At 40.6% G+C, this 27,173-nt stretch overlaps 1 protein-coding gene across 2 annotated transcripts in view; it reads right to left on the bottom strand.

Moving 5' to 3' along the window:
- DCAF5 (DDB1 and CUL4 associated factor 5) overlaps positions 1–27,173 on the bottom strand; it is a 94,415-nt gene that overhangs the window by 23,377 nt on the left and 43,865 nt on the right. For both annotated transcript variants that reach the window (XM_006056162.4, XM_006056160.4), the window contains exons 6-7: positions 18,979–19,192; positions 3,368–3,434 (exon numbers count right to left, since the gene is read on the bottom strand). In XM_006056162.4, the coding sequence (XP_006056224.1) occupies positions 3,368–3,434; positions 18,979–19,192 (281 nt within the window). The remainder of the gene's footprint in view (positions 1–3,367; positions 3,435–18,978; positions 19,193–27,173) is intronic.

Below are 27,173 nucleotides of genomic sequence, written 5' to 3'. Positions count from 1 at the left end.
GTTTAAATAACCCAGTCTGTGGGATTTTGTTATGGCAGCCGTAGCAGACTGATACAGAGATGAAAGTCATGTCCTCCATCAAGCATTTACCCATTCTACTTTTCTCAGGAAGGTAGGGGGCTGATCATCCTCAATCCAATCAGGAGGGACCAGGTCAGGGCTGGATTGCTTCTTTAGTCAGACTAAGTCTACTCCTGGTTTCAAATCTCTCAAAGGCAAGGCCTGTAGACTGCATGTTGCAGGTCTCTTCCACTAATGGGAGTTTGTGTCCTACACACCAGGAGACTGCAAGAGACTACACTTTGCCTTTCTGGTCCAGCTCCATCCTCGAGTGTGGCCTCTTGAGCTTTTAATGGAGAGCCTGTGAAACCTCTGTTCTCTGCTTCTGTCCTTTGGAGATTTTAAGCTTATCTCTTTGTTATCCTTTTCCAAGCAGGTTCAAAATGTCCTGTGGAGCAGACCCCTCCCACTAGGGGAACTCTGTCTCCTAAGCACTGTATACCATAGGCATTTCATTCTGCTTTCCAGTCTAGTCCCCTAACTCTCAGTGCAACCCCAGCACTCAGCAAATGTCCTACAGAGAAGACTGGTCTTGTGTTTAGGGTTCCTCTGAATCTAATATATCCTATCAACCCACGTGGCTGTTGAAAACTCTGATTTCTTTTGACCCTGGTAGAGGCTGTCTCCATGGCAGCTCCATTGACAACCTGGGCACAGATGCCGTCAGGACAGAGCACGGCCAGACCTTCTGCTCAGTTGGGAAGGTTCTTCCTTCTTCAGAACTTTAGTTCTTCTCACACACTATTACCACAGCTCTCTGATATCTTTAAAAAGGTGGCTTTTGTACTTTGAGTTTTGTACTTATTGCAGTGGGAACTTACTGCATCCTACGTGGACTCTTCTGCTGCTGCTGCTAAGTCACTTCAGTCGTGTCCGACTCTGTGCGACCCCTAGACGGCAGCCCACCAGGCTCCCCCGTCCCTGGGATTTATTCTCCAGCCAAGAACACTGGAGTGGGTTGCCATTTCCTTCTCCGATACGTGATAGTGGAAAGTGAAAGTGAAGTCGCTCAGTTGTGTCCAACTCTTAGCGATCCCATGGACTGCAGCCTACCAGGCTCCTCTGTCCATGGGATTTTCCAGGCAAGAGTACTGGAGTGGGGTGCCATGAAGTCTAAATATTTTTTAATAGAAATTTTACATCATTCCTTTTTCCTCTTTGAAATAGCATTTCTACTTTACTTACTTTCCCCCAAATTTCAACACAATATATTTTTATAAAAATTCTATCAGATTCACCAACAAAACTATAAATACAAATTCAAATTTTTTTTTATTTGCTGTGACCGTAAGGCTCTAAGTGTTAACATTTTGGTACTGTATAGGATTAGAGTTATCATTACAATTCTTTTGCTCAGTTGCTCAGTTGTGTCTGACTCTTTTGTGACCCCATGGACTGTAGCCCGCCAGGCTCCTCTGCCCATGGGACTTTCCAGGCAAGAATACTGGAATGGGTTGCCATTTCCTTCTCCAGGGAATTACAATTCTTACTGGAACACAACTGATCAAAACAGATACACTTTTAATGTTTTATAAAAACCAATTATTATAAAATAAAGAAGCAATTTATTGCATAAGAAGATAAGGGAGAAGGGAGGGGGCGGGTTGGGTTATAGCCCTATGATTAAAGAATTCTTCTGTTGTTTTTTTTTGCCACCTTAAGAGATCTTTATACCTTAGGGGCAATGCACCATGCCAAGGTTCAAGTGGTCAGATATTTCTGGAATATTTCTGATTTTCTGGTATTTTTTGATTGTCTGTTTGCTTCTTTTTCTGTAAAGTGGAAGAAGGATAATGGGGAAAGGGAGGTAGGAACAGACAATACATATGGAATTTAAGAATCTACAAATGGATTCCTTTAAACTAACTGTGCCTGTACAATCCTTGGAAGGTCCAGGCACCCATTTCCCAGTTTCAGTACTGGAGTCCTATATCAGTTCTGAAGGTCCCTGCCAACCCAGAGATCGCATATTCATCTACATACAAAGGCAGCCTAACAGTGGCCCATACCCTAAGCCAATACAGAAATCAGCAGGGGAAAAAAATCTACAATACTACTGCTAATTCTTCCCCCTTCTTTCAATACAAACATGAAAAAGATTCCAGAGAACAGTCCTGGGAGAGGGAAATCATCCACCTTCCATTTTAAAAGTCACATAGACTTAATAATGAAAAGTTTTCAAGATCATGTAAAAGATACAATTAAGCCCAAAGTTTATTTCTCAGCTAATCAATCTAGGATGTATGGGGTGGGAGACTTAATACAGGACTAACTCTAGAGATAGAACATCATTTTTTGTTCAGATAGACTGTTGCTGTCCCATCTGGTTGTACATCAAAGGTAAGATGCTTCATTCACACTTTCCAAATTCCAGAAGGGGAAAAAGGCCTTTTGTAACTTGTTTAGTAACCAGAGCATAGCAATAGGATAGTTTTTCCAAAAGTAAGCCTCATCAAGTTCTGAAAGGCAGATGTTTGGTAACAATATTGTTAATTCAGCAATAGGCAAGCCAACAACTTTCCTCAACTCTAAGCCCTAGACACATTTTGTGTAATATTATCAGCACGGTCCTCTATTCCTTTCCTACCATTTTCCAGTTTGATGCCATGTATCACCTGGAGCAGATGGCTGTATTGAACTGTCCTGAGAATAAAAAATAGGCATTTTTCTACCAGTAGGAAGCCACCAATGAAACACTCATCTGAGCACGTGAGGACACTAGTATCAAGAATGATCCATGCTGCCTGGGAGCTCAGATGGCCGAGATCCAAACTTACAGAAAGCTTTCTCAGAACACATCTAGAGCAAAGGCAGAAACATTTCTTCCTAATTTCTCTCGTGTATGGGATCAGCCAAACTCCAGCGAGTACAACTGTCCATTAATAAAGAAAATTTCCCTTTAGTTAACATCACCAGGGAGGCCAAAGGAAGGGCAGAGGCCCTAACAACTGTTTGTAGAGTAATAAGTGGAGCAGGAATGTGTGCATCGATAAAGGAAAAGCAAGGTAAAAAATATTCCAATTGTGAAACAGGAGAGAGGAAAATGAAGAGGAGGCACTCTAAGAAGTTTAAAGAAAAGTTCTTAGGAGAAAAAAATCTGAGCATGATTATGTCAGATAAGGGTATGCATGAAGGTTATAGCTAAATCTGGCTTCCAATTTTTATTTTAAAGTTTACTCTCTACTCTCTAATAAATTTATTATATTAAAGGAGAAATATTTTCCTGTTTCTGCCCTTTCAGGGCACAGCATGCAGAAGGTCAATAGCGCCAACATTAGCAGCAGGTTCATACTAAGGATATGCTCACCTGCTTCTGGATCTGCAGGAATTCTCCACATGTACAGGTTGAAGTCATCAGAGCCTGAAAGGATATACTGTTGAAACAAAAAAAAAATGTATTTATTACTTATGTACTGATTGATAATATATGTATCTATACAGGAAAAGATTTTTTAAAAATAAACAAGATAAATGAACATATAGTCATAAGGCACAGCACAGCACTCTCAAAAGTATCTACAAATCAGAAGACTAGTTGGCTAAAACTCAGCAACAACCAACCAAACTGATTCAAAAATGGGCAAAGGATTTGAATAGATATTTCTCCAGAAAAAGTATAAAAATGGCCAATAACATGGAAAAATGCTTAACATCACGAATTATTAGGGAAATTACAATGAAAACCACAATGAAGTACCACTTCACACCAATTAGGATGGCTGTTATCAAAGGCAAACAAGCAGAAAACAAGTGTTCGAGAGTATGTGGAGAAACTGGACCCCCTGTGCACTGTAGGTGGGGCTATGTAATGGTGCAGTCATTGTGGAACAGAAAATGGAGGCTCCTCAAAAAGTTAAACATAGAACTACCATATAACCCAGAAATCCCACTCCTAGGTATATAACAAACAACTGAAAGCAGGAATTCAAGATATCAGTACACTAATGTTCATAGGATAAAGCTCACAACAGCCAAAAAGCGGAAACGACCTAAATGTACATCAGTGGATGAACAGACAAATACAATGTGGTGTATACATCCATACAATGGAATATTATTTAGCCTTAAAAAGAAAATTCTGACACGTGCTACAACATGAGTAAAAATTAAAGACATTTTACTAAATGAAATAAGCCAGATACAAAAAGACAGCTGTTGTATGAGGAACAGAGAGTAGTCAAATTCACAGAGACAGAAAGCAGAATGGTAGTTGCCAAGGATGGGGAGGGAAGAGAAATGGGGTGCTACTGTTTAATGAGTATCGAGTTTCAGTCTAGACAGATGAAAAGGTTCTGGAGATGGACAGTTGTGATGGTTACACAACAATGTGAATATACTTAATACCACAAAACTGCACACTTTAGATGGCTACAGTGTTAAGTTCTATATTACATATACTTTATACCACATTTTTTCCAAAAAAATTAAAATTTAGGAGCTTCCCAGAGACCTTTTGTGCAAGTCCAAGCATCCTGAACTTGCCTGTTGTCATCTGACATCATTGAGTCAATCCAGCTATGAGTTAGCGCCCCTTTTATGGGGTGGCTTCAAACTGCCCACTAAGCCAGATCTATTCTAATTAGAACTCATAAGAGCATTGTCTAACACTGTCTAATGGCAACCGGTGAGCAATTCTATGAGTTCACTTATTTCCAAAGATTAACAAAGTGCTCAACCTTACGTTTAGCTCAGCATTACTTCCTGCCTTTTGGTCGCATCTGCTTATTTACCTAGAAAAATAAAGGCCTACAGTTTTCTAATGAAAATTTCTGACTTAAAAATGACACTATGAACATCCAAAAAAAGTAAAAGTCCAATATAGCACAACCTCATGCCTAATAAAAATACATTATTAAATACATTATAATCATTAAAAATCAATTTACCAGTCTTCAAAACACTAGTGCTGCTAAGCTGCTTCAGTCGTGTCCGACTCTGTGCAACCCCGTAGATGGCAGCCCATCAGGCTCCACCGTCCCTGGGATTCTCCAGGCAAGAACACTGGAGCGGGTTGCCATTTCCTTCTCCAATGCATGAAAGTGGAAAGTGAAAGTGAAGTCGCACAGTCATGTCCGACTCTTAGCGACCCCATGGACTACAGCCTACCAGACTCCTCCATCCATGGGGTTTTCCAGGCAAGAGTACTGGAGAGGGGTGCCATTGCCTCCTCCACAAAACACTAGTAGTGACATGATAAAGGAATTCAAAGATGAAGAAAATGTTATCCACAGGGACTAGGTGATTTGGCCCAGGGCACAGTGGAAAAAGAAGTGGGTTCAGTTTCCTCATCTGGTTGCTCTGGTCTGAATGTTTGTGTTCCCCCAAATTCACATGTTCAAATCCTAATGCCCAATGTGGTAAAAGAAGATGGGGCCTTTGGGAAATGATTGTATCTTGAGGGTAGAGATCTCATAAATGGGATTAGCACTCTTATAAAAGAGACCCTACAGAGCTCCCTAGCCCCTTCCACCAAGTGAAGAAACAGTGAAGTCAGCTGGCTGCAACCATGAAGACAGCTTATAGCACAATCCAATCAGGTTGGTACCCTGACCTTGGACTTCCAGCCTCCATAACTGTTAGAAAGAAATTACTGAAATTATAAGAATCATAAGTCACCCAGTCTGTGGTATTTTGTTATGGCAACCAGAAGAGGCTAAGGCTCCTTTAGTTCTAGGATTCTATGATTACCCTGTGAAGGAATGATGGAAGCCAGATCAGAGCTGAAAGTCCCTAAACTGCTGGCCCATGGTTACTTGACAAGTCACTACATAAGTATGTTCAAAATAAAGAAACTCAGTCTAGTCCTACTACATTTCAATTAAAAAGTTTCCTCAACAACAAAACCCAAAGATTTTTAAAATGGGCAAAGTACTTGAACAGACATTCTTCAAAGAAGAAACATATAATGGCCATATACAAATGGCCAATAAATACATAAAAAGAAGCTCAACATCACTCATCATTAGGGAAAGGCATATCAAAACCACAATGAGACACTGTCTCACACTCATTAGGATGACTACTATCAAAAAAATAGAAAACAGTTCCTCAAAAAATTAAGAATAAAATTACTACATGAGTCATCAATTCCACCTCTGGATATATATCTAAAAGAACTGAATGCAGGATCTCTTAGAGATATTTATATAACAATGTTCATAGTTTTTATTTATAACAGCCAAAGAAGCAACCCAAGTGCCCATCATCGGATGAATGTATAAACAAAATGTGGTGTATACACATGATGGAATATAATTCAGATTTCAAAAGGAAGGAAATACTGACATGAGCTACAACACAGATGTATCCTGAACACTGTGTGTTCATGACAAAAAGGCAAATACTGTATGCTTCCACTTAGGAGGTTAATAGAATAACTGAGTAGTCAAATTCATAGAGACAGAAAGTAGAATGCTGCTTTGCCAAGAGTGGGGGGGCAGGGGAGAATTGGGAGATAGTGTTAACTGGGTGCAGAGTTTCAGTTTTATAAGATGAAAAACTTTTGGAGGCAGATGCTGGTGAGGGTTACAGACCAATGTTAATGTACTTATCACCACAATACTACACACTTAAAATTTTTCCTTTAAAAATAAAAGAAAAAAAGAGAAGATGAATCCTCCTTGTCTTGATTTAAGGTCCATTCACTAACTCCCTGCAGTTTATGATACTATCTTATTTGAAGTTAGGAAGCTGGAATTCAGGAGCCCAAGGCTTTCCTCTCACAGCCTGTTTGGCTAAACTACCTAGTAGTTAGGGGGAAAATTCACTAATTACACAAGAGCCAAGCACTTACATGCCAGGCACTCTGATGTTTACAAAGAAATATAAGGTAATATCCAGATTCCCAAGGAGCTTAATTTAAGTAGAAAACTTACACATGGGTACACAACTACCATGCCATGAAGTAGACATCACTAGGTGCTGTTATGAGAAATAAGGTGCCTGGTGAGTCACAGAGGTTAAGGCAAGACAGATTTGAGCCCTGAGCCACCCCCAGGTAAAGCTGTGGTAGAAAAAGGCTAAAGCAAAGAGCAAAGATAAAGCTATGGTACTCATGTAGTTTTAGCAGAAAGCAGAAGCATGGGTAACTCACTCCTTCATACCCGGCTCATGTCTCTCAGGCCTTACTGCTCAGTGTACCTGATCGCCACGTGCCAGTATTCATATCTCTTAGTTGAAAGTCTTCTCCAAGGCCCAGGAGGCTGCAGGCTGCTCTAGGGAATGAACCTCCTTGGGAGCAGGTTCCTACAATGATTCAAGGAAGCTGGCACATCAATATTCAACCTGCCTTGTTCCCAGGTAGAACAGCCTGAAGTGTGCGTCCTAAAGGATCTCCTGGTGGCTCAGTGGTGCTAAAGAATCCACCTACCAATGCAGAAGCAGTAGATGTGGGTTTGATCCCTGGGTTGGGAAGATCCCCTGGAGGAGGAAATGGCAACCACTCCAGTATTCTTGCCTGAAAAATGCCACGGACAGAAGCCCCTGGCAGGCTACAGCCCACGGGGTCGCAAGAGTCAGACACAAGTGAGTATGCACGCATCTCATGTGTTCTATGCCCCTTCCCCTCAGGATCAAACTTCAACTGCCCACAGTTGTAGCTGGCTCACTAAATCATCCTTCCTTTCCCTGTTTCTCCTTTCCACTCCTGTGATATTTCCTGCATTTCCAAATAAACTACTTGTATCTGAAATCTGAACCCAAATTAAGACACACAGTGGAGGGGGGACAGAACACAAAAGAACTGTGCCTAATAATTTATATATAAAATACACGTATTACTCAATAGCTCATCATTTCATGTTCTGTTTAAAAGAGGCTATAAAACTTCACACAGAGAATTCCCTCTACCCTGTGCCTACCCCCATACTTTTCCCAAACTAAACAAACAAAAAATAAATATTAAAAAAGGAGTGAGCTGAAGTTGGGGGTTTTCAGAGGTTTTACTATTAATACATCACTGCGAAGGATCAGTGCTTCCCTCATCTGTTCAACTATTCACCAGGGAAAGCCATGACAAGTTCAAGGGGACTCCCAGACAGAATGCTGACTCAGAAGAGTGCCTTAGAAGGAAGAAAACTCCCGCAGAGCTAAGGCCTCTCGGATTTAATATGACAGCTCCAGAAATACAGAGAAAATGAGTACAACGTACAGGCTTCCTCTCAGGGATAAGGGCCATTCCCGACCCTTTCTTCCTCTTGCAACCACCACAAGGGAACAGTTTGGGATGATTTCCAAGGAAGGGGTCTTGACCCACTGCCGTCTAGTCAGACCGTTTAAGTGTTCACACACACTAGAATCACATAACTGCCCTGAGGAATTCATTTATGGCATTTCTTGCTTGTCTGCTGGGCCCCTTCCAACATTAAAAGTTGGCTGCCTGGGATACTGCTGACTGTGGGAGAGTAAAATAAAAATGATTTCATCCATGTATTCATTAAACAAATATTTATTGAATGTCTACTATGTGTTGGGCATTGTCCCAGGGAAAGGAGCACAGCACTGATCAAAGAAGACCCTGTCCCTACCTTCATGTGAGTTACATTTTATTGGGTGGGAAGAGGAAAAGAATTTTATGCATATATACTGGAGAGTGAATAGGGGAAAAAAGTTTAAATATATATATATAATATGTCCAATAACAGTGTTACAGAGAAAAATTAAACAGCAGCTTAGAGCATATAAGGAGTGCTGGGAGTGGTTAGTTCCATTTTATGTAGGGTGGTCACAGAAGGCCTCTCTGATAAAATGGCATTTTGAGCAGAGCCCCGAAGGAAATGAGGGAGCAAGTTACATGGATATCTGGGAGAGGAACATTCTAGGAGAAAGACTAGAGTCCTGGGCTATTTTAAAATACAAGGAAGCCAAAAGAGATCTGTTTCTTCTCTTTTCCAATTCTCCCTTACTTTCTGTCTCTTTCTTTCTTTCTCTTCCTCCCAACCTCCTTCCCTTTCTTTCTGTTTAAAGCTTTGCAAAAATAAGCATCATTTCAAGTGGGCTGAGTCCAGAGATACATTTAACATCATCAGAGCAGTTGGAAAGATCCCTCTCATCCCAGGTTGAGGGAGGTTGAAGCCTCTGAGGGGTGAGTGACAAATTAAAAACTCACTTCCCATGAGTGTCTCACCTTGTATCCTAACACAAACATATAGGGCAGGGTTCCAAAGGAGAAAGAATGTTTTAGGGAATCCGTTTTTTAGGCAATAGAAGCCCCACTTCCTAAAATGCTGAGGTATAGGGGGGGTGGGGGAGGTGAGAGACCCACAGGCTACTTTAGATCAGCGAGTAGAAGAAATACCCAGTTTTAACTTGGCTTTGTGGGTTAAGATAGGTGATACCAGTGCAAAAATGAGCATAAGTTCGTATGTGGATGCACACCATCCATAATCCTTCTCAGCTGGCCACAAAGCTTAAAGGTTGGCTACACTTTAACCTCATCTCTTACTGTTCATTCATTTCATATCCCAAGAGGAAAGCCTGTTTACTATCTTGATGCAACCCAGTCATCTTAAGCAGAGTTAACCTAAGGCCAGTGCATTTTATCTAACCTACTGTCAGTATGGAGATACTAAGTTGTTCAAGCACACAAGAGCAGCAACTGTTCCTCTTAATAGGTTCAAGAACCACCAGCATGACCACCGCCACCACCAGCCACCCCACCCAAATCACGATATTAGCACTCTGTCATTATTCTATTCACCCACATGTCCTCTGTCAATCTATTAACCTTTAGAGAAAACAGGCACTCACAAAATACCCCCTCTTCTGGTAGACTGCCATAATGCCCTCCAACAACTCCTGCCCCTTCTTCATCTTTTAGCATTCTCAAACCGAGCATGCTCTCAAGAAAGACTTTTTTCTACATGCAAAGGCATTTTGCTAGCTGGACTCACAGACAGGCCCATGCCTCTAAATATAAAGACCACGTTTGTAGAGTGACCTAAGTCACAAGTAATTGTTAACAACTTGAAAGTTCAAAGAAGGATCTAAATATGGCCTGCCATGGCAAAAATGCCTACTAAATAGAAGCTTACTGGGAAAAAAATTATTTATTAGCCATCTTCAAGCAAAGCAATAGTTTCTTTTTCCCTAACATCTTTATTTAAGCCTTAATGGTATCGAAAACAAACTTATGGTGACCAAAGGGGAAATGTAGAGGGAGGGATAAATCAGAAGCCTGGGATGAACATTCACACACCACTATTTATAAGACAGAGAATCAACAAGGACCTCCTGTATAGCACAGGGAACTCTACTCAATATTGTGTGACAACCTATATGAGAAGAGAATCTAAAAAAGAGTGAATATATGTACATGCATAATTGAATCACTTTGCTGTACCCCTGAAACTACCACAACATTGTAAATCAACTATACTTCAATAAAATTAAAAGAAAATGCATCAGTAAAAAATTTAAAAATAAATAAACCTTAATGGTTAAACAAACCAAATAAAGGGACAAATTTGGAATATAGATAACTCCCTATCAATTATATTTTAAGGCCTCACTGGGTTTAGAAACAAACAAATGAAAAAAGTCCCCCTATTCACACCCACCAAAATCTATATTAAAAAGAGGAAAAAGTTCTAGAAGGCAGGAGGAACAGGCCATCTACCTGATACACTCCAAAAATAACCCAGAATATGTCTTAGGTTCTTTACTAACACATAAATCTCTTTCTGCTCAATTTCTCTGCCCTACCTCTCTCTCAAAGTGTGTACACACACACACACACACGATGTGTATGTGTAAGTGTAAAGTGTGTGCATACGTGTGTTTGCACAGTATTTGATATTCCCCAATATCTGCTAATGGAGAAAGAAACATCAGTCAGCTACTATTCACTGAGTACTGATCAATTTACACAGTTCTAAGGTTCTTCCCATAATAACTGATTAATCATTTCTCCAGTAAATGGCATCCCTGTCCAATTAACTGTATTGACTAGGACAGAAAAACCAGATGGCTCTCTGGCCTTGATCAGCGAGAGCAGAGAAACTGCTACTAACATTTAAAAACACAGTTCTCATTTCTCCCTGACCTTTGTCAGAAGGGGAAAAAAATGTGACTGAACAATTCTGTGATGTGCTCTCTATGAGATTACTTTCAGTAAAAGGCTTGCCTATTGGTATATAATATACCTTTGATCATATCATTTATACTGAGTGCCTGCCACAAATACCATCCAAAGAAAACAAGAAAATTTTTCTTTGGAAATGGCCAAAGCCATAGGTTTATTCGATTTTATTTGGTAAGAGAAAATAGAGGTCTGTTGGCTCCCAATAAAAGCAAACAAATATGCATACTCATAAGATTAACACTATTTTTTGCATGTGAAGTGATATGATTTTTGCTTCTTTGGATCATTTGCCATGTCAGCTCCACTAGGCTCCTGGAATTCTTTGGTTTATTAAAGTAACTAATGTTTATGGGTTCTGAGTAGGAAAAATTCTATTAACAAAGAAACGTTCCATAAAGACAGCCAATAATTGTGAAATAATCATTAGGAAAGAAATTTTTTAAAAAAGCTCTAAATCTCTAACAGCTGCTTGTAACAAAGTAGCCTGCATTACTTAAAGATGAATCTTTGGCAAAACTCTTTTGGAAACCTGGGCAAGAAGAGGCGTCATCAACCAAATGGCCTTCAGCAATCAATTTCTCTTCTGTGGTAAAGCTACTTAACGGAAACTCTACAAGGAGCATAGGGCAAGTAGGCAGGTTATACTCTGCTCCCATCATTAATATCTACCAGGGATTTCCAAGTGGAGCCCAGACTCTTAGTCAGGAACTATACGTTAAAGGAACACTACCATGCTGCGTTAGCAGATCACATCAATTCCATTTGTTCCCAAGAAGAAATCAGGTCACCTAGTGTTCCTTTTCAGTTTAACAATTAAAAACTAGACCATATCTAGTAGGTCTGCATACACCCCAAAACCTTTAAGCTTTCTAAGTTCTACATCAGCAAATGAACCAAAAGATGGTTTAATACCTGAGTTAAATCTTAATTCAGGATTGCTAATACTTGAAACCCCTAGTTTTCAGGAATTCCATAAACTCCTTAACATTATATGCAAAACTATGTGCGTATGTACATTTTTCTGAAATGAGTGTTCAAAGCTTTTAGATTTTCAAAGAGGCTCAGGATTAGAAAAGAACTATAAATGGCTGATTTAATAAGTTATTTTCATGCTACCTTCTCTTTATAGAATAAAGTTTCCTAGAATATTCACCTAAAAAATACATACAACAAGGAATTCCTCGGCCACAATATTCTGTGTTCAGCTCTTTCTCATCAGCCCATGGAAGAGGCTATCACCACTTGATCTGACAACACAGGTGGCAGCATGCATAGGAGGAAGAGGGTACATCACAGGCAAGGGGCTGAGTCTAGTTCTGGTTCAGCTACTGACTGGATCTGTAGTGTCAGACCACTCTAGACCTTAGTGTCACATGGGGATCGAACCTGTCCAACCACACCCAAAGGTTGCTGGGAGGATTAGTATGACATAAAAGCACTTTTGAAGCTAAAGTGCCAAAAATGTGTGTGTGCGTGCTCAGTTGCATACCACTCTTTGCAACCCCATGGACTACAGCCCACCAGGTCCCTCTGTTCACAGAATTTTTCAGGCAAGAATACTGGAGTGGGTTCTCATTTCCTCCTCTAGGGGATCTTCCCGACCCAGGGACTGAATCTGCATCTCCTGTATTGGCAGGCAGGTTCTTTACTGCTGTGCCACCTGGAAAGCCCAAAGGGCTAAAAATATATGACATAAAAGAAAGGAAAGAAGAAGAAAAAGCTGACACAAAACAAGTCAAAGGAGATAGAACCCAAGAGTTGAATCTCCCCTGTTAAAAGGGTGCCTTTATTTCAACTGAAGGGTAACATATGGCACACTAGGCCCCCAAGTGAGCTTAATCAGTTTTTATTGTTGCTGTTGTTTAGTCATTCAGTCGTGTCTGACTGTTTGTGACCCCTGCAACACACTAGGCTTCTCTGTCCTTCACTGCATGGAATTATTAGGGAAAAAGAAAAAAGCAAAGCTATAACTTTATAGGTTGCTTTACTGGCCTGGATCGCACTTCCTGACAAATTCCTATACCTCTGCTATGCCCATACAATGTCAACACAGAAAGGTTGAGTGGTGATGTAACGTCTGAGGCCAAGCCAGGTATACAAGGTTATTTTGTTGGCTTCACAAGGGTACAAGTCAGGAGATGAGATATGGTGATTTAATTATCATGATTTTAGGGGTTCTGCCATCTATCAAGTTCAAAAGAAAGACCTGTGTAAATGATATCAATGTTCAGACACTCAAGGGCTCAGCCCTTTCAAGAAAACTTTATTCCTCTCCTACTTTCAGCAAGATGTAGTGACTATTAGGCCAGGTGTTAAATGAGACTAAAGCAAGAGAAGAATTTTAAATTACCACAGTCTATCTCCAAGCCACACAAACCCATCAGCCTAAAAGACTTATTTCCCAGAAGCCTGAGCTCCTCTGCTGGACCTGAGCAATCTAGGGCAAGAGCCATTTAAGGAATTGTGAAAGAAAAGGAACAAAAGCCTAGTGCTGTCTTAAAAGTGAGTGCCAGAAAAGCTAGCAGGTGGAAAACTGGCCTTCTTTTTTAACCCTGTTAAGAGACTGACTCACTAAGTATACAGAGGGGAATATGAAGCTTGGGAGACAGAATGTACCTAGTCAGGCTTCAGGGAGAAAAGCAAAAACAAACAAACAAAAATCCAAGTATGATACACAAGCAAGGAGGAGAATCCTTTAGATTTAGGCAGCCTCCAGAGGAAGGAATGCTATTTGCTGTTTTACTGAAAGATTCCTCATTATACCACAAGACTGGAAAGCAGGCTGCCTTAAAAAAAAAAAAGTTAAGGCTTTATTTGGGGCTAATTGGTCCTGTTGATACCCAACCAATCTGATGTCACTTATGTCACCTTATCTGATGACAGACATTATCAAATTTGAATAAGATTGTGCTTAATCACTCAGTTGTGTCCAACTCTTTGCAACCCCATGGACTGTAGCCCACCAGGCTCTTCTGTCCATGGGGATTCTCTAGGAAAGAATACCGGAGCAGGTAGCCATGCCCTCCTCCAGGGGATCTTCCCAACCCAGGGACTGAAACCAGGTCTCCCGCACTGCAGGCAGATTCTTTACCATCTGAGCCGCCAGGGAAGCCCTATATTATTATTATTATTATTATGTAGCAATAAATAAACTGTGCATCTGTAGCCAAAAATGGGGGTGACAGAGTCTATACAAGGCTTTGAATGAAAGTCTCAAAGAGGATACAAACTGGCAGTCATGTAAATGTGTCTACCACAGCATCTGGCACACAGGAGATGCTCAGTAAATATCTGTCTTCTTATTTTATAAGATGGAAGGGGAAAGGGCATGAAGTTAGGACAGGTTCAGTAGGAAACAGGAAAAATGGATGTTTTCCTGCTGAAGCAGAGGTTTGAAACTTGTGGCTCTAGAACAGAACAGATGCACCTGTTCATTCAATTCATACAATGAAGTATGAATTTGCTGCAATACTTAAAATTCAAGAAACTTCATATCAGTTAGTCAGTCAGTTCAGTCACTCAGTTGTGTCCGACTCTGAGATCCCATGGATTGCAGCACACCAGACCGCCCTATCTATCACTAACTCCCGGAGTTTACTCCAACTCATGTCCATTGAGTCGGTGATGCCATCCAACCATCTCATTCTCTGTCGTCACCTTCTCCTCCCGCCTTCAATCTTTCCCAGCATCAGGGTCTTTTCCCATGAGTCAGTTCTTCGCATCAGGTGGTCAAAATATTGGCGTTCAGCTTCAGCATCAGTCCTTTCAGTGAATATTCAGGACTGATTTCCTTCAAGATGGACTGGTTGGATCTGCTTGGAGTCCAAGGGACTCTCAAGAGTCTTCTCCAACACCACAGTTCAAAAACATCAATTCTTCGGCACTCAACTTTCTTTATAGCCCAACTCTCACATCCATACATGACTACTGGAAAAACCAGAGCTTTGACTAGACAGAAAAGGAAAGATATACCCATTTGAATGCAGAGTTCCAAAGAATAGCAAGGAGAGATAAGAAAGCCTTTTTCAGTGATCAATGCAAAGAAATAGAGGAAAACAATAAAATGGGAAAGACTAAAGATCTCTTCAAGAAAATTAGAGATACCAAGGGAAACATTTCATGCAAAGATGGGCACAATAAAGGACAGAAATGTCACATAACAAATCTTTATTTCTGGTTTCTCTTGAAAAAAACCAAAGGCCCTCTTGGCCACAATAGGCTGAAGCTGAGTCAAAGCTTCATTTACATGGCACTCACTCAGATTTAGGGAGGGTAAATCTAAGTCGTGACTATAGTCCCCACCACTCACTATTGCTTACTTCTAGCCCAACTCATTCATCTCTGCTGCTTGCCTTGCTTCCGTTGGCATTAAATTGTGACCTTCTATACATCGAAAAGGAGCCTCTATTGAGAGCTCAAAAATCTGGGTCTAGCCCTCTCACACCTGTATGTCTTAACTTGTTTTAACTTAACTCTCTAAGCCTGTTTTCTCATCTGTAAAAGGCCCTCCTAGGGATTGAAGAGAATCTCTAAAAGCTCTATAATTAGAACTGGTCCACAATGGTGGCAATGAGCATGCAGAAGACACAAAACACTATTCAGTTTTACACTTTATTCCAAGTCCAAGATCTTGAAATGTTAGTTTCATTCTGGGCCTAATGAATTACCTAGTGAACCTAGGATAGTCTAATAAGAAATACAGACTCTCTTGCATAATGTTTTGATTTGGGTGGACTGCGTAATCTCATTGTAATGAAAAGCCAGAAGACTGTCTCAGATAGATAAGTCACTCACTGCCTTTCCTGACCATGTTCATTCCTATTATGGAAATTCTCAGATTCCTCTCTGGGATGGTTACTTACCCAGCCTATGACTAAATGAAGAGTTGCAGAGCACAGAGCTTCAGGCTGTGGGCGTTCTCAAAGTATACAAGAACAAGATCAAATGTAAAGACCTGATATAAGGAAAGAGTAGGCTTTGGAATTTGAAAGCAGCTAAAAAGATCCTGTTCGAACTAGTCAAAGAGAATCAGTCTTACAGATCATACAGTAACTATGGCAGTCGTTGCTTCAGCCCAAAGTGTGTAAAGGCAGAGCCCATAAATCACCTTTGAGAGACATGTTTCAGAAATGAGACAATAATTTTGGCCTCCTGTGTAACACTTAGAAGTATAAGCTCAGCTGATTAGTTTCACTGAAAATCCATTATTTAATCATCCTCCTAAAGCTCCTGGAAGTTGAGCACGAAAATAGGTATTATCAGTCCTGACTTACAGTTAGACAAGCCTTAGGCCCAGAAAGCTAAAAACCACATACTGACTAAAATACTTAAGATTCACTTCAACAAATATTTATTGTGCTCTCAGTACACCAGGCACTGGAGACAAGATAATGATGAATTAGCTACATTTCTTAGTCCCTCAGGGGTGAAGAAAACAGCCACATATAAATCTCTGTACATCTCATTCCCTAGGTTATATACTCTGATAATCTATATGGGGAATATAAACAGACTTTAACTCTGAAATGGATCTGAAGTTAAGACTCAGTGACTTCCCACCCTCCTTTATCCATGGTAAACCACTTAGCCCATCCAAAAAACAGTCTAGTTTGTCAGAAAGGATACATTACCCACAAACTCTTCCCATAAGACGTACATAACCGTCAAATCTGAATAGAGAAAATCCAAAGCCTTCCCATGTTTTTAATCATTATATATAACCTGAAAGGCAAAAAGCACTGCATCCTGTCAATATAGATAACCAGGATCACCACAAAATAACTCATGTGGTTCTGACTATGTACTTGACCCAGGAATTGAACCGGTGTCTCCTGCATTGCAGGCAGATTCTTTACCAACTAAGCTATCAGGGAAGCCTACTTGTCCCTATGCATCTCATAACTGTAACTTAGGGCAAAAGTTCTCACCTGAGGCAATTCTCCACCCAGGAGATAAACTGGCAATGTCTGGAGACATTTTTGGTTGTTTTGGGGAAAGCTGGGAGAGATGACACTGGCATCTAGTGGGGAGAGGCCAGGAATGCTGCCAACTATCCTAGAATGCACAGGACAGCCCCTCACAATGAAGAATTATCTGACCAAAATGTGGACAGTGCCAAGCTGGAGAAATCATGGCCTAGGTGCTCTTACATCTCGGTTAGAAGCCTTTGTTCTCCATCTTTCAAGGACTCCATGCAGACAGGTTCCAGCTGCTAACACAGGAACTGACAGAAAACACAGCATCCATTCCCCTTCACCTCTTTTCTCCTTTTTCTCAGGCCCTGTGTCTCCGGTAATAAAACCTAATAAACCACTTCATGAAGTAGTGCCTGCTCTTTATTGCTCAATGAAATAAAATTCACATGCATAAGAGGTTGACGGAAGATGGAAAATCAACAAAAGCAAGGAAGAAAGGTAGAGAGAGAGGGAGGAGGCACGTGGTTGTCATTTCCGCAGCTAAATGAAACTAAATCAACCATCTGCAGAGCAGAAAGCTACATGTTCTATCAAGAGTCAGTTCATCTCTGGAAACTGCTTCTTTCCGCCCAAGAAACAAACTGCCTAATAAAAACTAAGTCTATCAAGAATTGTGGTCTCTCAAGGGAAATTTATCACTTATGTAACTGAGGCCACCTAGTGGTTTTAAGTGAGGATCGCAGCTAAGTAGGCCCTGACTCAAATATAAATTCTGAATTTAGACATATCTTCTCTATTTACAAAAGGGGAAATCCCTAGTCTGGGCAACTTAGAAGATATTCTCAGCTTCTTTAACAAGCGACTCTAATTAAAAAGCTTAATTGTGTTCCTACTACATATGCTAATCCTTAAGCTATGATGTTGGAGAGCCTCCAGCAACCTCAGCTAGGGAGAAAAATCCTAGCTACTCCTTTCAAAAAAATAGGATCTTCACAAGTTCTCAAATAACTATTTCTTTTATCCCCTTGCCCACAAATAACTTTAAAGCAGTGGCATACAGCATGTGAGAATTGTATGTAAAAATCTGACATAGCTGATAAATCCAAAGAGAACACAAAGAATTAGCAAGAAACTAAAGTTTCTTTTTCCAATCTAGATGTGCAACAGCAATAAGATTTGTTGTGTTTCAGAATAAGAAGGAAAAAAAAACATTATTTGATCAATCTTCCTTTATATTTGTCTTTGCTAAAACTTGGTTACTCAGACCAGTCCAATCGGTCCATTCACTGACACTCACTTTAGCACTTCTATGGCCAAGATTGACAAGGTATTGGTATGTTTTTAAACTGCCAGCTCTAAGGCAACATCAGTATTTCGACTCCCAGTAAGACTGTGAAAAGGCAGGAAACTTCACAGCTTCGGTTCTCCTTCCCAGTTGTGGCGCTGGCAATATAAAGGAAGAGAGTCAGCATCTGGCTTCCTCTCAAAGTTGCACAGTCCATTTCATCCAAGAAAAAGATGCCACCCAAAAGGGCCATTCAGGATGTATGTCTCTTAGCTGGTACCCACAGTGTTTCACTGATACAAAAAAAAAAAAAAGGTGTCCTTTTTGGCAGGCTAATTTTCTATGGACTTCCTCCTCTCTTCTGATATGACACATTCTTAGAATCTTAAAATCTGTTCACAAACTCGGCAGATGTAGGTTGCTCAGAACTATACTGTGGTTTATGGTGTGTACCTCATATTATCCAAAGGCAACTCTGATGAAGAAACTCACTATTAAGCTGGAATGTCTTCAGACACTTACTGTTTCCCTTCAACTGTTTCTACCTGACATGGCTAAAGAGAAATAAAGACCAGTCCAGAAAGAACAATCTGAGAGCAAAGCCTGAATGTGGGATGCAGGAGGCAGAAGGCACGTACCTGGTCACGATCTCCAGCAAAACAGCAGCTTTTCATGGTGCAAGAGTTGAAGTAACCCTGATTGTCAAACTGGAACACAGGCAGACGGGAGTGGATGTCATAGAGCACAGGCGGCAGGCGACGCCTCAGGGCCAGGAGCTGGGTCCCATTGCTGTTGAATCGCACACTCATGGCACTTTGGAGGGACAGGTTGCCCCCATATCGCAGGAGAGAACTGGAAGGCAGAAAGCACATGGGTCAGGCATGAGGCAGGCAGGATGAGAATCTGCAAAAAAACACTGCATTTTATAACCAGGACCTCCCGTCAGGCTTGCGCATCTGAATTCTGGCAGAAAGGTGTTTCCACGCAGTGGGCTAGAAGGTAATAAAAAGGACAGAGATGACTCCTTGATTACATTAAAGCAAGTTATTTAACTTGGAGGTTCCTTTCTTCAATCTCCAAAAGTTGAATTACCACTAAGTTTATAGGAATGAAAAGACATATTAAAATGATTAGTTCTTTTATTTATTTGAGCTACAGAAGCAAACAGTTCCTTGTCAAGACCCTGGGAAGTCAGTGGTGTCCACCCTAACTGACCATCATGGATGGTATTTAAGAAATATATCTGTCTTTTGAATTAGAGACACAGAAACCATCAGCCAGAAAAACAAGATACTCTAGTTTATTCTGGATTTTTAAAAATAATAATGACTTTATTGCTTATGCACTTATTTTTTAATTTTCGATCTGTTCAGAGAATTTTTATATTCCATATGGCATAACTCAAGAATAAATATTAAAGAAAAATTTAAAATTAAATACAGAGCCAGCAGTTACAACAATTAGAAAAGCAGGATGACTTGCCTCACTTTACAATTCCCAATGAGTTTATATTTAGCTTTAAAATATACTTTGACTAATATATATAATTCCATTTATCCAGCTTCTACTAGAGACTGGTATATTCTGATTCACCCAGTATTCTTCTATAGCTTCATAATGTTCATAACATTTTTAAAAAGTCAGATGGTATGGTTCAAAATTATTTATGATGATGATTCAGAAGATACTTCCAATTTTACAGTTAACTAGGATGACCATGAACGTTAACAATTAAACAGTACTAGGTAACTTATCTTTCTAGTAGTCAGTCTCCTTGACTACCCATGACTATTCATTGTCCATGCATAACCAAACTACTGGTAAGAAAGTGAGATTACATACACTGATCATGTGCATTGGAAATGCTACAGAAATGAGGGCCACATTAGTGCTATTAACTCACTCTGTTTCAAAAGACATTGTGATCTTGCCAAGAGAGTCTAGTAGTTTAATAAAAAAAGTTTATGTATTTAGGGAATCAGCGCTGGAAAGGGCCTTGAGACATCTAAATTAGAGCCTGGAAGATTTATTTGAAATTTATTAGTATTAGCATGTTTGACCATTTGACATAATTTTATTCACAATTTTAGTTTTTTCAACATGCTGCTTTATTAAACATAAATCCAAGTAGTCGCCTTTTCTCTGAAACTCTCTGATATTAACTTTGGTTTTGAAGACTCTTTAATACATTATTTATATACAATTAAATTTATTTCATTATACAGATATAATAAAATGGTATGTGATATAAAACTTTGTAACTAAGTGCTATACAAATTACAGAGATTACTATTTAAAAAAAAAAAAAAAGAAAGAAAGGAGTCCCTGGACCACAGTCCAAAGGAATTTACCAACCTGTCCTGATCATAAAAACATTCTGCACCATCGCTAGCCAGCCAGTCCTTTGTCCCCCAGGGCAGTCTTTTCACCTGCCTAGGGAAGAACTCTAGTACCTCAGTTATGTGTGAAAACAAGGCTTGGGCAAACAGACTTTAATCCTGTTAAGTGTGAAATGGAAGGAAAGAGAGAAGTGGTTTAGAAAAAATAGTCCCTAGAACTCCAAACATCATGGAGAAGAAGCCTAGTCCTGCTGTAGGCCCCAAGAAATAGTCCCTACAGACTGATGTTCTAAAACGTCCTAACACTGGCCACACGCACACACATACAGGGAATGAATGACAGGGCTACTGAGTCCAGGTATTTCCTTTACAGGGTGTCCTAGCTGCCACAGGCATGCGGTGTTTCCTAAACACTAAGCTCCAAAACAATGAGAGCCATTCAAACTTGAGACCAGCCTAGAGTGTGCAAATAAACCGGCATCTGTATACAGGACTGACAAGAAGTTGGGGGTGGAAACAAGACTCAACAAAAAGAAACTTGGCCAACCCCACCAGCCACAGCAGCAGGGGTTTGCATCAGCTGAGGCAACCCTGACGGGAAAGCTGGGGCTGCTGGCAAAAGCCCTTTGCATCCGTTAATAGCAACTTCCTCTGCAGATTCCAGTCAGACCTGCAGGACAGGCAGATATCTAGGCCCATCCCATTCCCACCCCAGCTCCTATGTCTGCCACTCTGCAGGGGTCTGTTTGTGGGTTCCACAAGAGTCACTAACTTTTCCCTTAGCTTCTGGGCAGGGGACTCCTATCTCTCACACAGAGAGAGTAGGTACATAGGAATCTTGCTCCTAGAATGTTTAAGAGTACAGCTACAAAAACAACAACAACAAACAAAACTGTAGCAGCAGTTATTAAAAATAAATAACTTTATGTTTGGGGGCAAGAATCCTTTCAGAGGGATAGACGGACACTTGAAATTCAGAAAGTGAGCTACATTAACTATAATTTCTCAGCAGGGGTTCTGCTGCTGGCTCCTCCTACTGAGAATAAGAACGATCTAGTTCATCAGGAAGAAAAGGCTTAGCAGTAGTTTCCTCTCAAAGTCAAGATACAATGTCAAAGATCCTGTTGTTTATGATTCCAAGTGTAAGATGCATGATAAATCATCTGGTACTTTTTCTCAAATGCAGATTCTCAGGATCCATATGCAGATAGTCTAATTCAATCTGAGAAGTGGGCCCAGGAATTTGAATTTAACGAGCAACCTTAATTAATTATGATGCATGTGACTTCCAAACCACTCTGAAAAACATGGTTCCATTTCGGAATTTGGGGTGAGTGCGAAAATAAGGTGGAGAGAAAGCAGATTACTAGAAGCTAAATGAAAAGCCAACTACCCAATATGGCACTTTTTTTACAGCCCAGCCTAACAGGAGAAAGGACTCCAATTCCTTTTAAGATCAGAGTTCCACTCTACCCACAATGCCTGAAATGCTTTTTTCCTGCCCTCAACACATTCCCTGAAGGAGAAGTTTCTTGTTTACCCTTTGGAGAACTGACGGTACCTATACACAAGAATGCCTCAAATTTGACAGTGTCTCCACTCCTCCAGAGAAGTGGCTACCATTACACACCCAAATGAGATGAGTGCTATCTTGAAGGGAGTAGCAACAAGTTGAAATGAGTTCAAATCAAAATATCCCTATAAGAAAAAGGAAAGCAAAAATCAACTCCTGGCTTATCTTCACACACTGCTTCCCTGGTGGCTCAGAGAATGAAGAATCTGGCTACAATGCAGGCGACCTGGGTTTGATCCCTAGGTTGGGAAGATCCCCTGGAAAAAGGAATGGCAACCCACTTCAGTATTCTTGCCTGGAGAATTCCATGGACAGAGGAGCCTGGGAGGCTACAGTCCATGAGGTTGCAAAGAGTCAGACATGACTGAGTGACCAACACTTTCACTTTAGACCTATCTTCAACCAAGAATTTTTAACAAAATGCAACAAGAATGGGACAGGAGGTGATCCAAGGGTTAGCATGTAAACGGCCCAGGACAAAAGCAAGAGAACCTCAGAACATCAGGAAAATATTCCTCATTAGTGTGCTCCTCTGTTTTCTTTTTTTTTTTTTGCTTTTTTGGTGTTTTGGCCCCTCAGGAATAGTCAATTGGATTTCTTTATTGCTTTGGCAGGATAAAAAGAACATTTACAAAAAGTCTTTGGCCAAGGTTAAAGTCTTGGAACAGAAGAGAAATAAACCAAGGCTGTTTCCAGAAAAAGTGACTGGGAGTATCACATTTAGCACAAGATAAAGCACTCGAAAACATTCCAAGATCTGGCCTCATGAAGCTAGACTTCCATAAATTTATGACTAAGCAATTCATCAAACAGTGCCAACAAGATTTTCTAAAGCCCACTGGCATGCATTTCCTCGGAGTTACTATGTGAAAGTTTCCTAACACCTGTGAAATGGCTGGAGTCAAGGCAGTGCTATTCCAAATCACAGACATCAGAGCTGGTGCCAGTCAACCAGAGAGGAAAATTCAATGTCTCATAGGTAGGAAAAAATCTCTCCCCTTCTGTTTCTGCTTTAGGATAGGATGACCTGTAAAGAATACAGGTGGCATTTTGTACTTCCTATAACACAACACAGAGAACATGACAAATCCTAGAGGATTTGTTAACGGAATTAAGTAAAAAGTGAACAAGTTCAAAAAGTTACAGCCTGTATCAGTTCTGTTCAAGTATATTCAAGATCTTGGTAATCCCATAAACTTTTTCTTTCTTTTTTAAAAAAAATCCACTTTAAAAAATAATTTTATTTATTTATTTGTGGCTGTGTTGGGTCTTCATTGCTGTGTGGGCTTTTCTTTAGTTGTGGTAAACGGGGGCCACCCCCTAGTCGTGGTGCGTGGGCTTCTCGTTGCGGAACACAGGCTCTAGGGCATGTGAGCTCAACAGCCGCAGCTCCAGGGCTCTAGGGCAGGCTCAGCAGCTGTGGTGCACGGGCCTAGTTGCTCCACAGCACTTGGGATGTTCCCGGATCAGAGATAAACCGGTGCCTCTTGCAATGGCAGGTGGACCTTCCACCACTGAGTCACCAGGGGAGCCTTCTTTCTTCCTTTTTTTTAATTGAAGTCTAGTTGATTCACAACATTGTGTTAGTTTCTGGTGTACAGTGAAGTGATTCAGTTATATATATGTGTGTGTGTGTATATATATTCTTTTCCATCATAATTTATTATAGGATACTGGATATAGTTCCCTGTGCTCAGCAGCAGGACCTTGCTGTTTATCCATTTTATATAGAGCAGTTTGTATCTGCTAATCCCAGACTTCTAATTTTTCCCTCCCCTACTCCCTTTCCCCTTTGGTATCTAAGTCTGTTTTCTATGTCTGTGAGTCTGTTTTTTAAGATTCCACATGTAAGTCATATCATATGGTACTTGTCTTTCTGATTTACTTAGTATGATAATCTCTGGGTCTGTCTATATTGCTGCAAATGGCACTATTTCATTCCTTTTCGTGGCTATATAGTATCCCACTATATATACACATTATATATACATATACATAATATATACACACACCTCTCACATCTTCCTTTTTAAAAATTTATTTATTTATTTTTAAAAATGATTGTGCTGCACACGTGCCTGCAGGATCTAACTTCTCCAACCAAGGACTGAATCTGAGGCCACAGTAGTAAAAGTACTAAGTCCCAACCACTGGACTGTCAGGGAAATCCCTAGCAAATCTTCCTTAACCATTTCTTTTATGCAAGTTGGAAGGGGAAGAACCTGGGCTTTCAGGTACTGCAGAGCCTCTAATCACCACCTTCTAGAACAGGGGCATCACGCCCAGAGCTGAAGTGATCTACAGCCCATGTTTTTGTCTTTGGCTCAGGGGGTCCCAAAAGCCACATATAACCAACCAAGATTTCAACCCTATACAAGATCTCAGAACGAATTAAAAGGCAGTGCCATAACAGATTTGTCCTAGGACACTCGTGATTTTTCTATAGAATTAGGGACTAAGCATTCAGTCATCTCAGTTCATCTTATTCAAAAAATCCCCCCATGGAGAAGGAAATGGCAACCCACTCCAGTAATCTTGCCTGGGAAATCCCATGGACAGAGGAGCCTGGTGGGCCAAGAGTCAGACACGACTGAGGGCGGGGCAGGCGCTCGCTGGAGGCCCCAGAGCTTTTGATGGCAGAGCCAGCACTGTGGCTGAGGACTCCTGGCTCCCAGGCCTCTCTCACCAGATAGGAGCGTGGAAAACTAGTCTAAAATATGCCTGAGGGCTTGCCGGGCGGCTCAGTGGTAAAGAATTGCCCCCCGCCAAAGCAGGGGACATGAGTTCCACCCCTGGTCTGGGAAGACCACACGTGGCAGAGCAGCTGAGCCCACGCATCACAGCCGCTGGGCCGGGGCTCTCGAGCCCGGGAGCCGCAGAACTGAGGTCTGTGGGCAACAGAGCCCATGCTCCGCAACAAGAGGAGCCACAGCTAGAGAAAAAAAGCCCATGCAACATGAAGACTGTGCACAACCATAAATAAAATCATTAAAAAAAAAAAATCCCCCTTTACTGCAAGCTGTGGAAAATAGAGAAGGGTTTTATAAGCAGTCATTTAATCTTCATCCTAAGTTATCAATGGCTCTACCTTCTGACAGATGTTACAAAGCATCAGCCCTGACCTCAAAGTGTAGAAAGCTGGAGAGGGAGAGTTTAATGAATACAGGTTGGTAGGAGGAAGAAAAAAGTCAGAGGAAGGCGGGAGACTGAGATGGCAGTTGCTACAGCAACAGTAAGGGTACAGAAGGAGTGGGTGGGAATACAGGCAGGTAAACAGGCAGTCCCTCATGGCAGAAGAAGAAACTAGGTGGGTGTGCTGACTGTCATGGAACTAGGCCACAAAGCCAGAGGGCTGTTAAAGAGGAAAGAGGCAAAGCCTAGAAAAAATGCTAAGCAGAAGAGGGTTTGAAAATAAAAATCACAATTTGATCCCTTCTACGAGAACACTTTTGCAAACAGTGGAAAAGAGGAAGAGAGGAATGCAATGGGAAGGCCAAAGTGCTGACTGATGAGATGTGATTATAGGAAGACAGCCTGTTTCATATAGGAGCCGCTTACTGAGAGTGTCCAAAAACCAAAGTCAGTTCTAGTTGGCAAAAATATAAATGCCTTAAGATAATGGTTTCCAAACATTTTTATATAGTAACCCTTTATAATAAGCTTATTTTATACTGTATTCCAGTACACCCACATTTATTTAGCATAAATTCATTAAACAACTTGCCATCTACTGTGAGCAGTGCACTGATTTTCCATTTTCTATTTAATAAATACTTGTGACCACCTAAATCAATTCCATGGCCCTATGGATTACTGAAAGAGTTTCCTATCTTGTCTTCATGCCTCTACTCTTGGCCCATGCTTCAGTTCATTCTGAATATGACAGCCAGAGGGATGCTGAACCATGAGTCAGACTGCGTCATTCATTTGCCAGTGGATTTCAACCAGGTTAAAACTCAAACTCTTTATAATCCCAACAGAGACCCTAGACACCTCTCCCCACCAATCCCTCATGTCTGACTCTACCTCCTGGCACTCTGTTTCCCTTACCCTACCTTCAACCACATGATGCCTCCTTAGAACACATCAAATATCTGCTTCAGGGTCTTTGTACTTGCAAATCCTGAGGGAATGTTTCTCCCCAGATATGAACATGGTTCATTCATTTACTTCTTTATTCAAATATCCTCCTCAATTAGTCTGTTCTGATACCCAATGCAAAAATGAAACTTCCCCAATGCTCCCTTGTCTCCCTTGCCTGTTTAGTTTCTACTAATGAATCACCATCTTACATACCATTTATTTTGTTTCTTATTTGTCCTTTCCCACTACACTATCACCTTTTATACCACTTCCTGTGCATTCCAAGTGCTTAAACAGTGCCAGACATGTACCAGCATTCAATAAATAGATGCTGCATGATCTAATGGATCATGAGCAGCAATCTGAAACACTCTGACTTTATAACATTTAAAAAAAAGGCTCCACAAAGGTTTACCTGGCTCCTGACATTTGTCTGCTCACAAAACCTAATCTTAAGAGGGAAGCAACAGAGCAGCAGAAAAATTAAAGAAACAGCAGGAGGCTTGGAGAACATCTAAGTCAAAGTTTTCTATTACAGCAAAGAACTGTGGCCCAGAACGTAAAATAATTTGCCAATGACCACTCAGGTATTCTCTGCACTGACACCACCACACATCCTTCAAATGAGTCAAATTTATGTACCTGCTAATAAGTAGTCAACAAGAAGGAATAGTTTAACAGGTAAACAAGTATCTTAATTATATCTTGTACTTTAAAGCAAGTTTCTGGTATTTGTAGGATAAAAGTTCAAAAGGAAAATTAATAGTCAAACTTTAGGAAGTCAATTACAAGCTAAAAAAAAAAAAAAAAGAAAATTCATTTACCCATTTTCAGAAAG

Source organism: Bubalus bubalis, chromosome 11 (genome assembly GCF_019923935.1).
Source record: "Bubalus bubalis isolate 160015118507 breed Murrah chromosome 11, NDDB_SH_1, whole genome shotgun sequence".
Taxonomy (NCBI): Eukaryota; Metazoa; Chordata; class Mammalia; order Artiodactyla; family Bovidae; genus Bubalus; species Bubalus bubalis.
This window is presented reverse-complemented; position numbering and strand designations above follow the sequence as displayed.